Here is a 14,397-nt window from a genome sequence, read left to right as displayed (position 1 = left end):
CAAATGCCTCTACTAATGCTAATGTATCAGTACATTGATCACAATGTACTGATATGGGAATCGCTGTCACTCAGTGGTTCCTTTATCTGCAAATTCTTAATGCATGAATAATCACTGCTGATAATCAGATCAAGAGTATTACTCCCTCTGGTTGCCTCTTGAACATGTTGCTGTAGAAAACAGTCATCCAATAAATACACAAAAGCCTTGCTAGTGTGCGAGTGACCAATATAAAGCATGCAACAATATTCAAATTTCTTAAACTGAATTGCCAAAAGAAAAGTCTAATAAAGTCAAAATAAAAAAATCAGGCTAACAAAATACTATTTTATATATTATACTTATCATATTAATTGTAATATATATATTACAATTAATAACAATAAAATGCATATCAAAAGAAAATAAAACTGAGTTTTAAAACCAGTTAAAATACCGTTAAGAAAGTCTGTCACTGAGTTTGGGATCATCCTTACATGCCACATTTGCATTTTACATGCTTTAATCCAGTTTGAAGGTGACGAAGGCTCCAGTAAAGGTTTTATAAGTATTACTGAATAAAAAAATTATATGTAAGTCAGGCAGTCAAATTGGTGACCCATTGGCCAAATGCATTCCCCTTCCTAAGCATTAAACTATATGAAACATGCTAAATAGCAATACTTAAATTAGATAAAAAATTTAAGTAGAAAGGATATAAAATTTAAATGAAATTCATAACTTTGGTCCTGAGATTGCATATTTTGTGAAAGGGTAAATATATGAAAACATTTAATATGTTTATCTCATTATCATAGAAGTAGGACTTGGTTTGGTTAGGGGTTTAGTGGAGGTGGACTACATGGGTCATAATGCACCAGTGAAGCAGGGCTTGTATGATATTGTATGTATGTAGTACACACACTTTATTGTGTATGCAGCAATAAGAAAACTAAGTTTACTGTATTAACCCCTTCATGGATTATACCGAGATATCACGTTTTTAGTTTTAAAAGTTATTTGGAACTACACGAAATATATCGGGATACAATAATACCCAAAGCAAACAATAATACCTCCAAATTTAGGACTGAAATGTATTTTCTCAGGTATTTATCTGGCTAATTTTGCAGGATTTTCTTACACCTGGCAGCAAACAACTGGCTTTCATTTTACTTATATTGTACATCGATGTCAGAACAGTAGCGTGCGTTCCTGTGCCACCAGTAGGCAAAATATAATTTGCCATCCTAAATGGAGAATACTGAACCCACGAAAATAATTCACAAAAACAATATCGAAAAATATTTTGGCGGCGTCTTGAACTGCTGCCCGAAAGTGATGCTTACCTCGCCTGTCAACTTGTGGCAGCCTTGTGTCAGAATGTAGTTAGTTCGCGATTACTGCTTGTGCGTTCCACTTGATTTTTTAAATTTATTTATATAATGAGTAATAAAGACTTTTTCTGTGTGCCTTTCTTTTAGCTCAAGCGCTAATTTATTTAAAAAATCTGTATAATTTGCGCACTTTTTAGTATACACGAGATAACTCAGGATAGCCCAAATGGGTTAATTATTCCCATGTATTTTCTACCAAAAAAAAATTGATAAAAAACACAAAAAACTATACAGTGAGTATTAGCATGATGCATACTTTTAACCTGTAAAATAAAAAAATTCGATCCATTACGACACATACATTCTTATTTAGTTAAAGTGTACGCCTCTATCCAGACCTGCATCAATCTTTATGAATAACACCTATCAAGAATACAACTCATTCAAAGTCTTGAATAAAATTGTATTTTATGTTAATGTATGCCTTCTCACTTTCAGAAGCAGATGTGCAGTAAAATTTTTATAGCTTTGAGGTGAAATATTTGCCCTGCATAATCAGCTAATATGTCACTTGGGTGAATGACAACTACATTTTCCCAAAACTAACTAAAAATTGGGCGTGCTGGATTTGGGTGATTCTAGTGCACGTAATATCTAGGAAAACTTTAAAACAAGGGAAAATAACAGGTTATTTGAATCAAGCTTTAGCTAAGAATATATTAAATACAAAAAACCTTAAAGGGGGAATTCTTAAATCAAGGTTCAACTGAAATCAGCAGGAATAAAAAGAAACAGGAAGTTAATTGATTAAGGTGCACTAATGCATCTTAATCAAGTTTAAACAACTCACATAAAATAACAATGTGTAAAGAATGGATAAAGGATAATTTAATAAAAATACATACCCACAGGTGAAAATTTTGCATGGTCTTTACCAATTCCTTTTACACAGTGCACTTTTAAATCAATTTCCTGAAACATTCATTAAATATTTACATCTTATGATAATAAAACTTTAATTTGAAATTTTCAAATATGCTTATCTCAAATTTATAAGGAGGGAATTTAGATAAAACAAAATAAAGAGGCTTCAAGATAAAAGAAGTAGATAGAAATGATATAAACATTATGTTTTCAATATATGTTTATTTATTTTTTATTATTTTAAGTGTATACATTCAATAGACACAATATACATAAGTCTAAACTGCAGACAACGCTGATTATTTTCTTTAACAGAAATGTAACTTAGCATATTGTCACTGTCTCATATTAAGTGCCTACACTGTAATTCATAATTGTACATTCAGGTTTTATCTTAAACAATTACGCACGTGTATACTGTGTACACACACAGTTAAACATAAGAAAGCACCTGGGGTGGATGGGATCTATCCAGTTATATTAAAAGAGGTGGCAAAGGAAGTAAGCAAACCCTTAGCCATAATTATGAGAGCATCCTTGGAATCAGGGGAAGTCCCCACTGACTGGAGATGTGCAAATTTATCTCCAATACACAAAGGGGGGACTAAGGGTGACACGAGTAATTAGAGACCAGTTAGTTAACTTCTATACCAGGGAAAATAATGGAGTCACTGGTTAAAGAAGCATTGAAGAATCATCTAGACAAGACTGCAGTAATAATTCAGACACATTATGGATTTGTTAAGAAAGTCTTGTCTGACAAATTTTGTTGGATACCATGATGTGGTTACAAAGGAACTGGATGCAAAAAATAATTTTGAAACTGTTGCATATGGAAGACTACTGTACAAATTGGAGCACTATGGTATTAAGGGTAAGTTACTACAATGGATAAAAGGGTGGTTGAGTGGGAGAAGACAGAGAGTGGTAATCAATGGATGCTGCTCTTCTTAGATTAATGTTATTAGTGGATTCCCCCAAGGTTCGGTGTTAGACCCAATGTTGTTTTGTATATTTATCAATGATATTGATGAAGGTATATCAGGCTTAATTTCAAAGTTTGCATACGATACAAAGCAACTGAAGTTTAACATTGAGAAATGTACCAACTGTGTGGTATTACACTTAGGATGGTAGAAAATGAAAAAGATCTGGGAGTGATTGTGCAGTCAAAGCAGCTCTTGGGGTAATGTCAATGATATACAGGAATTTTGCTAGTATGGAAAAGGTGGGGATTACCCCTTTATATAAGGCAATGGTCAGACCATGCCTTCAGTACTGCGTACAGGTCTGGAGGCCTCATTTTAGGAAGGATGTAAAGTTGCTTGAGCATGTACAGAGAAGACAACAAGATTGGTGAGAGGGAACAGAGGGGTCCTCTTACCAAGAAAGTCTTAAGTTCGGCAAATTGCAGCGGTTGGAGACTAGGCACTGCAACTTTATCTGATTGAGGTGTATAATGCTTGAATGGGTTGAGCATGCTGAATACTGATGGGATTCTTTCGTTTGCTCAGATTAAGAACGTAAGGGGGCATAAATTCAAATTGAGGAAAGACGATTGTAATAGATGTGCGGAAATTTTCCTTTAGCCAATGGATGGTTAATTGCTGGAACAAACTTCCATCCATCATTGTGGAAGGTGATTGCTAAAATAAATTCAAGGAGGAACTGGACAAAATTTTTAGAGGGAATGGATGTGTGAAATTTTTTTTTTTTTTTGGATGATGCTACATGTGATGCAAGAAAGCAAGCTCATACACTTGCTTTCTTGCATCACATGCCTCCATTACTACAACACACACACAATGCATATTTGACATGAGCATCTAGTTAATTGAAATACTATTGTCTAAAATATAGAGATGGTATGGCAATATCAAATATCACACCCATATTTAATTATGATAAGATATAAAATAGATTCATAATTGTAATACTAATCACAATTTGATAGCGTTTTATTTTTATTGTGTAATTACTTTTACCTTGTCATCGCATTTTATTACTCCATTTTATTTCTGGTCACTCATTAATCTCCTCCCTCCACTTACAACTTAAATATGTTTGATACATTAATTTTGACTTTATCCTCTTATTTGGTGGGGGCAATGAAGGGGTGCCCTTACAAAGAAAGGCTTAAGTTCTGTGAATTGCAGCGTTTGGCGGCTAGGCACCTGCACCTGCGAAGTGATCTGATTGAGGTGTATAAAGCCTTGAATGGCTTGAGCAGGCTCAATGCTGATGGGATTCTTCCACTTGCTCGTATTAAAAACCTGAGGGGGGGCATAGATTCAAACTGAGGAAAGACAGTTGTAGAATAAATGTGTGGAAGTTTACCTTTAGCCAGCGGGTAGTTGATTGCTGGAACAAACTTCCATCTGTTGTGGAAGTTCATAGCTTAACTAGACAAACATTTGGAGTGACTGGATGGGTGAAATGGGAAGTGTTTTTTTTTTTTTTTTTTTGCTGATGCTGTATAAGCTTGCTTTCTTATATCATATGCCTCAATTAATGCTAATTTCTTGCAAGGTTCTATAACAATCAAGTTTCTTGCAATAACAATAAAAGAACTTCTATAGGGACTGAGGGAGAGAAATATCCTAGTTGGGTGGACATTACACTACAAGAGTAATGAAATGCCAGCATTTGAGGTAAAACTTAGTCACACTTACAAACAGAGGTGAAACTATAAATTCTAGCCCTCCCACATGATTTTTAACCCTACCATTCCATTCCAAGGCTTGCTGCTTGCATTCAGATAGTTTCATGGACATCTAAAAAAAACAGTAGGCCTTGCTGTTTCATAATAAATTACATTCTAAGGAAATCAAAATTAATCTCTTTAAAGACTAAAATACGACTATCTTGCCATCACAAAAGCTATTTTACAATACGGAGCACAAACATGGAATATTACCATAAAGAAATGTGTGAAGATACCATAAACAGCCTTGGAATATATTATTTTATTAAATTAAATTATACCTCACAATACAATGTATTTAAGTATTATTTTTGAATACAGTTTTTTTTTTTTTTTTATGAAAAAAAAAAAAAAATACATGGGAAAAAATACATTAGCATTAGTAGAGGTATATGATGCAAGAAAGAAAACTTATGCAGCATCATCCAAAAAAAAAAAAAAAAAAACACGCACCCATTTCATTCCTCCATTCGTTCCAAATACCTGTCCAGCACAGCCTTAAATTTATTTACCTATCAACTTCCACAACAAAGAATGGAAGTCTGTTCCACCAACCAACTACCCGCTGGCTAAAAGCAAACTTCCGTACATTTATCCTACATGTCTTTCCTCAATTTGAATTTATGCCCTCTCAGGTGATTATTCTAAGCAAGAGGAAGAATCCCATCAGCATTGAGCATGCCCAAACCATTCAAGGCTTTATACACCTCAATCAGATCACCTCGCAGGTGCCTAGTCTCCAGACAGTGTAATTTGCAAAACTTAAGCCTTTCTTCATAAAAAGCAACCCTTTGCTCCATTAAATAATCTTGTTGCTCTTCTCTGTACTCGTTTCAACAGCTCTACATCCTTCTTAAAATGAGGCCTCCAGACCTGTATACTGTACTCAAGGTGTGGCCTGACCATTACAAGGGGATAATCACCTCCGTATCCCTGCTAGAAAAATTCCTGTATATCATTGACAAGACACCATGAGCTACTCTTGCAGACCATCTGCACTGCTCAGAAAACTTCATATCTGCCTGCACAATTACCCCCAGGTCCTTTTCGTTCTCTACCACTGTCAGTGTAGTACCGCAGAGTTGATATGTTACTCTGGAGTTACTGCTTCCCATATGTAGTACTTTACATTGGGGACACCTCCAAGCAGGTGGGCAGGAGCAGCAGTGCATAGCACATGCTTCTTGATTAGATCGGGGTTCGAGCCCGTGAGCCACCAAATACAGAGGATGCGGAAAGGTCAAGAATGACCACTGCAAATCACAGGAGCAATATGGCCTTAGTTGCTAATGCTCCTAAAAAACAAATAACAATAACTTTACATTTGTCAATGTTAAACTTCACTTGCCACCTCTCAGCCCATCTGCTCAACTTTTCTAGATCCTGTTGCAGCAGCGTAGTGTCCTTAACAACCCTGCCAACCTTCGTATCATATGCAAACTTGGACATTAAGCTTGATATACCATCATCGATATCATTTATAAATACAGAAAACAACAATGGACCCAATGTTGAACCCCAAGAGACTCCACTAATAATATTAGTCCACGATGAGCAGTTTCCGTTCATTACCACTCTCTGTCTTCTCCCACTTAACCATCCCTTTATCCATAGCAGCAATTTGCCTCCAATGCCACACTGTTCCAATTTGTTCAGCAGTCTTCCATGTGCAACAGTATCAAAAGCCTTTCTAAGATCCAAATATATGATATCATAGTTATTCCCTGCATCCAGTTCCTTTGTGACCAAATCATAGTATCCAATCAAATTGGTCAGGCAAGACTTCCCCTTAACAAAACCATGCTGTGTCTGAGCTATAACTGAAGGCTTATGCCCCCCACATACACACTACTCGGACTCCCTCCAGTCACTATCTGGCAGAGTAGAGGTAGCAAGATTATACACTAGCTGATCCGGAAGCCTCCTAAAGAGTTACCAATAGGTTCGGTCCGGTGTACTAACTAGCAGCCAGCCTGCAAACACTGTTTTAGAGCTGAACCCTCAAAAAAAGTAAGGAAGATTGGATATCGCCATTATGTTCATCATAACCTCAAAAGTCATCAGTCAAGTCATATTGCATGATGGAAGAGATGGGGAAGGGTTGACCGGAACTTATCTCTGGAGACTAAACATGGGTTTCACCACTTCAAGCCTCCAATAAGCAAAGTGGTGGTATTGCACTGGTTGATGAGAGTCATCTACCACCTAGTATTGCCTGGTAACACAGAGAGGCAGAATTCCTCCATGTGATGTGAGCGCCACACCTCGACCCCTGCTTACATTGGTTCACACCTGGGTGGTCACCCACAGTGTGCTTGTGCATGGAGGTTATACTAAGGATTACTAACAGTCCCACCATCGTGAAGGTGCAAGTAGAGTATATGGCTGTCACAGACCATCTGGACTTTGTCGAAATTGGGTCCACTTGACTTGAATGTCACCCAAATATCAGTTCCATCAGCATTTTAGACTCCCAGGTAACAAGTACAGCTTGTCTGGCATATCTGAGGGAATGTCTGTGACAACCTCAAGGACCTTTCAACCCCAAGCTGAAATATATATTAAAGTTTTCTTTTTAAATATTTTAATAAAATTAGAAAAATTAAAATAATGGTAAACATTAGAACCAAGTAATTGAAAAAGATACCATTATCCCCTAAATTTTATAACAAACCCTTAGTGCACTGAGGGCAAACCAGTGCCATGCACAGGAAAATATAATGGTTGCTATTCATAAATAAATTTGCCCCCAAATAAAGAGTATTTTTATTTGAAGGCAAATTTGTCTACATTCTTTAACTGCTGCATCTATCAGCGATGCAGTAGTGCCTTAGTTACACTTGCTACATCTAATGTGCCTATTGCCCTTACTGCTTCTATCCATAAGTATATCCACATGTAACGATTCAACAAACAGTGAATAAATTTTCATGAAATTTTATAGAATAAGTAATCTCCTGATAACTCAATGCTAAAGGGAGGTGAAAAAACACAGTTATCAAAAAATTCAACTTATTGAATTTTACCACTTTTCTATTTAAAATAAGTTAATGTACAAACAAAATGACAAAAACTATATAAACCTCACTGATTATTGTTTTACCATTCAAATTTGAACTAAAATTTAAGAAAAATTGTTCGGTAACTACAGAACTATATTATGCTATATTAAAAAAAAGTAAATTATACTCACTTTATTTATAAGAAATGTAATTTGTAAAACAAACCGATCTCATCTGAATTGAAAACATCATTTGGGCAGTAATCTATAGGGTTTCAGATAAATTGTGACATTCATTACAGACCATATCATTAAATGAACTTTCTCCACAAATGTTTTGAAAAACAATCATTTTTTTTAACCCTTTTTTTTTTTTTTTTTTTTTTCAATTTAAAAGACGTAATAAAAATTTACTAGCCATTCTTTACTTGCCTTAAGGCTTTCAGGATTAAGGTCTTTAGTAAACTGCTCAGCCTTTTCACAAATAAATCTCTCTCTCTCTCTCTCTCTCTCTCTCTCTCTCTCTCTCTTAAAGTAACATTCTTTAATTGGCAACGAGAAAACTATCTTTAGTACAGATTGTACAGATTGGCCTATATGTGAATAACTGGGCACTTTTCATTCATTTCATATTTGTTTAGATAAGGTGAGAGCACATTAGGAGGAATCCCAAATTCATCAATAATCACCCTTTTCCACAGTCTGAATTTAATTTTTGTCTGCAACTGACAGTATTTAGTTTTCTCTTTGGTGCTATCCTGCACAGTACTGAAGCTTTCACTGAAATGTGAGTTTATCTACATTAAAAACAAAACCAAAACAGACTAAACAAGAAACTGCTAGCCGTGCTCATTGCACCAATTCATATGACAAAATTATGTGATATTCTCCTGTACATAGGTACAGTATTCATAACTTGGATGTTTAACTAACACTAAAACTGCCAAAACAGTTCTAAACAAAAGAATTACTACAGATAATAAATACATTTAAACTCAGACTTATTTCATGTCAGTCACTTTTGACTTTCAGTCACAAGATTCTCCTATATATTGCTGAATCTCTCATTAGTCATAATAGCAGTAATCAAAACAGTAATTTTTCATATCAGTGATACAAAAATGCATACATTTCAAGGCCTAAAAACCAATAATTGTGATTTATAGCCTCAAAAAATTGTACCCAATAATGATGTGTAATATATTTTGTTCAACAAAATTAGTTGGGTTAAATTATTTAACATTCAAATTTTTGGTTGCTATACAATAACATTGCCATACAATACAATAAATAAAACAGATTTTATTTATTGTATTGTACGGAGGCGCCTCTCTATGCTGGTAGGCGCCTCTGTAGCCAGGTGGGAAGGAGCAGCAGTGCGTAGCACACGCTACTTGATTAGACCGGGGTTCGAGCCCATCACCACCAAATGCGGAGAATGTGGAAAGGTCAGGGAATGACCACCGCATATCCCGGAGCAATATGGCCTTAGTTGCTAATGCTCCTAAAAAAAAAAACAAAAAAAAATTAATAATAATAATAAATAACATTCAGTCCAAATTTTCTATTGACACCTTTAGAATTCATAACTCTAGAAACTTTATTTAAGTGTTAGAAAAATGAAGAAATACACACAAAAAGCATATAAATACTAACATGACCTGGTCGGAGCTTGGCTAGCAAAATATCATCGTGAATGGGCTGAATATCATCTTCAGAATACTGGGGGAGAAAAAAAAAAAGTGTAACTAGGGTATGCATAGTTAAAAAGGAATTTGTTACAAACCCCTATAATAAACATAACAATAAATCACTCTTCAATAATTAAATACAGTCGAACTTGGTTATGAGCATCAAGGGACCGACAAGATTTCCTTGTTATAACCATTACTCACTATATCAGTGATGAGTTAAATCTACCTTCTATTTTTTTTTTAATTCTTAAAAATTTGATAAAAAGATAGATTCAAAATACAAAAGAAACATTAGAGAAAAAAATATTAGTATATACCTACATATCATTTGTATTAATATGCTTGTATAAATTATAATACACTTAATATTAAACACAATTTGTCTAATTTTAAAACCATACACTTAATACTAAACACAATTTATTTCTCCATAATTAAAAACAATACTAATTAATAATAAACACTATTTCACAGTCTTTTTATTTATGAACCTTGTTGTTTGTTTTCAAGATTTCACTTCGATATTTCTCAAGTTTCTCCTTAAAACACAACATGTTAAAAGTATCATTATCTGCCTCAGTTCCTTCAAAAAAAATTGACTAATGTGTCCATTGCACCTTGAGCTTGGGAGATTGTCGGCACTAATTTTGATCCACTTTCACTTGTCATCATAACAATCACGATCTTTGTCTTTGTTGAGCATCGAGATGTTTGTAAATTCGCACTTTCTATTTTTTTTTTCTTTCCCAGTGCCGATATGTAAACATGTTTATTCTTCCACAATGTCAATACTATTGAAGAGGACAAAGAAAACTTTCTACACACTTCAACATTTTTTGCACCACGTTCTAACTCACAAATAATTTCTACTTTTTTTGCAAATCGAGAGACACTTTCTTTTGTTAGTAGACACGTTTCTGAAGGAAAGGTTCATTTATAACTGATTTTACCTTAAAATGACAGTAAAGTTATCAGTATACAAACAATTATCGTTTCCAAAATTCTTAGAAGTCCTGAAATAAATTTATTATTCAGTGAATAAATTTATCATTCAGTGAATATAAGACAATCTGTAAACATAATGTCACCATAGAAATTACAAGCAGAATGAAAATGCACTACAAAGGACAAGGTTAGGTCATAAAACTGGCCCCTAATCCGATGCGGGTGGTCATAAAAGCTAAGTCGCCACTTTCATTTTTGTCTATTCCAAGAATTGGGTTTTTTTGACTACCAGAGCATTTAAGAATGTTTGCATAACCAAAATTTGTACGGTATATCCGTGTGGTACGCTTGCTGTAACAGTAAGTGAGTGATTGCATGGGAATATGCGTAAATTAAAATCGCTATGGCTTTTTGCTCATTACAGCCATGATCTCGTTATTTCTGTGCTCATTATAACCAAGTCTGAGTGTATTTGTAAACAAAATTTACATTATCTTGGATTGAAATTGTACTTACAAATAAATATCAAGCAACAGTGTGAATAAATGATTATGTTCATTGTAAGAAAATGAACCAAAATACCATAAAACAGTTCTAAGGCAACTGCAAAATGCTGTTTGGAGAAAACAGCAGAAAAATTTAGCTTCAGGGAATTGGCTCCTGCATAATGACAACAATCCTGAACGCTCCACTTCTTATTAAAGAAGTTTTCATGATAAACTCCATCAATGTGGTCCCCCATCCACCATTTGTTTGCAAAGCTTAAAGCTCTCTTGAAAATTCAAAGATTTACAATAACTGAGGAAATTATTCAGAATGCAACATAGAAACTGTTAGCAATTCCAAAAGAAGCCTATCAGGAATGCTTCCAGAAGTTGCAGTGCTGGAATCTGTCCGAATGGTTGGCAAGCTTCTTTATTTCCAAAATATTAGTCCAGAACCAATTTTTAATCACGCTTTTTATGACGCCACCACCCATCAGATAATAAAAGAAACATTAATAAATAACTTGCCAAACAATTTTTCCTTCAAAATTTCTATGTCCTAATTTCTTTTGGCAGCTAATTTTTTATGAACATTACTGAGAGTACTGTCAACAATGGCTGGCTATTGCTTGAATATAAATAATTTTTAATCAGTTTCAGTTTTGAAATATTTCATCCAGCTGAAGCAACCATAAAAAATAAGTTATCAAAAAAATCAAAAAATTGATTTTGATTTTGGGAAACTAAATGAATATCTCAGCAATGTTTCAGTTCTGCATGATTCATGTTTTTCCAATTGTAACACTGTGCAAAAATCTGGCCATATGCAAGTAATTTTAAACTGTGTATTATTTTACACAGTTTAAAATTTTAAACTGATTTTAAACTGATGAGTATAATAAGGAACTGTACAGGGAAATAGAGTGGGCCAGTAAATCAGAGAGTCTTATAATGGGAGATTTTAATTTCCCAGATATTGACTGGAATTTGGGGGCTGGTTACTCACACACTAGCAGGGCTTTTGTGGATTTATTGGATGATTGTTTTCTACATCAGCATGTTCGGGAGGCAACTAGAGGGAGTAATACTCTTGATTTGATTATCAGCAGTGATTCTTCATGCATTAAGAATCTGCAGATAAATGAACCACTAGGTGGCAGTGATCACAGTGTGCTGAAGTGGGATTTACTGAAAGAGGTAACTACCATTAGGGGTAAAGGGAAGGGTTATTGCTTCCGTAAAGGCGACTACGATGGACTGAGACAGTATTTAAATTCTATACAGTGGGACCAACTGATGATGTTACCAACAGCAAATTCAAAATGGGAAGCATTCAAAGAACTTATCTTGGAAGCTACTAGGCTTTACATACCAACTAAGAAATATTGTTCAAGGTTTAGGCCAAAATGGATGTCAGATGAACTAATGAGGCATATGGCAGAGAAGAAAAATGCATGGGATACTTACAAATTAACACATGACACAGAAGCCTATGATAGATACAAGTTGATATGCAACCAAGTTACAAAGGAGGTTAGGCAGGCGAAGGCAGATTACGAGAAATCCTTGGCAAGGGATGCAAAGAAAAACAGCAAAGAGTTCTTTACTTATGTAAACTCTAGAAGGAAGGGGATGAATCAGATTGGTCCACTTGATATCAATGGGTCAACTGTTGATGATCCTGCTCAGGTAGCTAACAAACTAAATGAATATTTTGCATCGACATTCACACATGAGGAGTTATTCAGCAAGGGGAATGCCAGAGGTGTATTCAACTCTAGCAGTAAGCTACAGAATCTTGAAATAACTGGGAGTAAATAACTGAAATAACTGGAGGAGAAACTGTTGAAGATAAACACAAGAAAGGCACCCGGGGTGGATGGGATCTATCCAGTTATATTAAAGGAGGCAGCAAAGGAAGTAAGCAAACCCTTAGCCATAATTATGAGAGCTTCCTTGGACTCAGGGGAGGTACCCATAGACTGGAAATGTGCAAATGTGACCCCAATTCACAAAGGAGGATCAAAGGCTGACACAAGTAATTATAGACCTGTGAGCTTAACTTCTGTTCCAGGAAAATTAATGGAGGCACTGGTTAAAGAAGCACTGCAGGATCATTTAGACAAGACTTCAGTTATAGCTCAGACACAGCATGGTTTTGTTAAGGGGAAGTCTTGCCTGACCAACTTGATTGGATACTATGATGCAGTCACAAAAGAACTGGATGCAGGGAATAACTTTGATATTATATACTTGGATCTTAGAAAGGCTTTTGATACTGTTGCACATGGAAGACTGCTACACAAATTGGAGCAGTGTGACATTGGAGGCAAATTGCTGCTATGGATAAAGGGGTGGTTGAGGGGGAGAAGACAGAGAGTGGTAATCAATGGACACTGCTCATCGTGGACTAATGTTATTAGTGGAGTCCCTCAGGGCTCAGTGTTGGGTCCATTATTGTTTTCTGTATTTATAAATGATATTGATGATGGTATATCAAGCTTAATGTCCAAGTTTGCAGATGATACAAAGGTTGGCAGGGTTGTCAAGGACACTACTGACACTATGCTGCTGCTGCAACAGGATCTGGAAAGGTTGAGCAGATGGGCTGAGAGGTGGCAAATGAAGTTTAACATTGACAAATGTAAAGTACTACACATGGGAAACAGCAACCCCAGAGCAACGTATCAACTCTGTGGTACTACACTGACAGTGGTAGAGAATAAAAGGGACTTGGGGGTGATTGTGCAGGCAGATATGAAGTTCTCTGAGCAGTGCAGACGGGCTGCAAGAGTAGCTCATGGAGTATTGTCAATGATATACAGGAATTTTTCCAGCAGGGATAAGGAGGTGATTATTCCATTGTATAAGGCAATGGTCAGGCCACACCTAGAGTACTGTATACAGGTCTGGAGGCCTTATTTCAAGAAGGATGTAGAGCTGCTGGAACGAGTACAGAGAAGGGCAACAAGATTAGTGAATGGAACAAAGGGGTGCTCTTACGAAGAAAGGCTTAAGTTTTGCAAATTACAGTGTCTGGAGACTAGGCACCAGCGAGGTGATCTGATAGAGGTGTATAAAGCCTTGAATGGTTTAAGCATGCTCAATGCTGATGGGATTCTTCCTCTAGCTCAGAAAAATCACCTGAGAGGGCATAAATTCAAATTGAGGAAAGACAGATGTAGGATAGACGTGCGGAAATTTGCCTTTAGCCAGCGGGTGGTTGGTTGGTGGAACAGACTGCCATCCCTTGTGGTGGAGGTTGATAGCCTAAATAAGTTTAAGGCTCAGCTGGACAGGTATTTTGAACGAACAGAGGGGTGAAGCG

General features: G+C 35.7%; 1 protein-coding gene across 2 annotated transcripts in view; it reads right to left on the bottom strand.

Moving 5' to 3' along the window:
* Polr1C (RNA polymerase I and III subunit C) overlaps nucleotides 1-14,397 on the bottom strand; it is a 255,785-nt gene that overhangs the window by 101,302 nt on the left and 140,086 nt on the right. For both annotated transcript variants that reach the window (XM_090369465.1, XM_090369466.1), the window contains 2 exons: nucleotides 9,602-9,667; nucleotides 2,222-2,288 (listed from right to left, as the gene is read on the bottom strand). In XM_090369465.1, coding sequence (XP_090225591.1) covers nucleotides 2,222-2,288; nucleotides 9,602-9,667 — 133 coding nt within the window. The remainder of the gene's footprint in view (nucleotides 1-2,221; nucleotides 2,289-9,601; nucleotides 9,668-14,397) is intronic.

Source organism: Mastigoproctus giganteus, chromosome 3 (genome assembly GCF_048544385.1).
Source record: "Mastigoproctus giganteus isolate SK-2022 chromosome 3, ASM4854438v1, whole genome shotgun sequence".
NCBI lineage: Eukaryota > Metazoa > Arthropoda > Arachnida > Uropygi > Thelyphonidae > Mastigoproctus > Mastigoproctus giganteus.
This window is presented reverse-complemented; position numbering and strand designations above follow the sequence as displayed.